We start from the raw sequence: 1,049 nt of genomic DNA on the forward strand, positions 1-1,049 counted from the left end.
TTTTTTTCTCTCTCTCTCCCTCCCTTCCCCCTCCCCACCCCCTCCCCAACAGCCCCCAACTACAGCCGCCGCCGCCGCCGCCGCCTCAAAATTCAATAAAATGAGCTCTTATTTCGTCAACTCACTGTTCTCCAAATACAAAACCGGGGAGTCCCTGCGCCCCAATTATTATGACTGCGGCTTCGCCCAGGACCTGGGCGGCCGACCCACCGTGGTGTACGGTCCCAGCAGCGGCGGCAGCTTCCAGCACCCGTCGCAGATCCAGGAGTTCTACCACGGGCCGTCGTCGCTGTCCACCGCTCCCTACCAGCAGAACCCGTGCGCCGTGGCGTGCCACGGGGACCCGGGCAACTTCTACGGCTACGACCCGCTGCAGCGACAGAGCCTGTTCGGGGCGCAGGACCCAGACCTGGTGCAGTACGCCGACTGCAAGCTCGCCGCCGCCAGCGGCCTGGGCGAGGAGGCCGAGGGGTCAGAGCAGAGCCCGTCGCCCACGCAGCTCTTCCCCTGGATGCGCCCGCAAGGTGAGCGCGCGGCGGGGACGGCCGGGGCGGAACGGGGACCGCAGGGCCCGGGCGCCGGGCGGGGGGCCGGGCAGGCCGGCAGCGTCTCCTCCGGCTGCTGCAAAGACGTGCCCGCTGCGCTCCGATCGCCTCGCGTTCCTTTCCTCCTCCCTTCCTCCCTTCCTTCCTCCCTTCCTTCTTCCCTTCCTCTTTTCCTTCCTCCCTCCCTCCCTCCCTCCCTTCCTTCCTCCCTCCCTCCCTTCCTTCCTTCCTTTCTTTTTTGTTTCCCTTGAAAGGGGGTCGCTAAGCGACATTTCCTGAATCCATAAACCCCTCACCCGGCCTTACTTTTCTTCTTCTCATCCTTTTTTCCCCTTTTAGTGTTTTATGGGGGTAGCGGAGAGAGGGTGGTGGGAGTGGGGCGCTCAACTTTTGCACTTCTCAATTGCTTTATAGTTTAATTACCCTGAAGAAACTTTTCTTCTGGGGCAGAGGCTCTGGGGGCTTTTCAAGGTGGGTCCATTCGTCCCCATCCTGCCTCTTTAC

General features: G+C 62.2%; 1 protein-coding gene across 1 annotated transcript in view; it reads left to right on the forward strand.

The window, feature by feature from the left end:
- Positions 1-100: 100 nt before the first annotated feature.
- HOXB8 (homeobox B8) overlaps positions 101-1,049 on the forward strand; it is a 1,386-nt gene continuing 437 nt past the window's right edge. The window contains exon 1 of the mRNA XM_077776871.1: positions 101-569. Within this exon, the coding sequence (XP_077632997.1) occupies positions 101-569 (469 nt within the window). The remainder of the gene's footprint in view (positions 570-1,049) is intronic.

Source organism: Crocuta crocuta, unplaced genomic scaffold (assembly GCF_008692635.1).
Source record: "Crocuta crocuta isolate KB4526 unplaced genomic scaffold, BGI_CrCroc_1.0 scaffold352, whole genome shotgun sequence".
In the NCBI taxonomy this organism is placed as follows: Eukaryota; Metazoa; Chordata; class Mammalia; order Carnivora; family Hyaenidae; genus Crocuta; species Crocuta crocuta.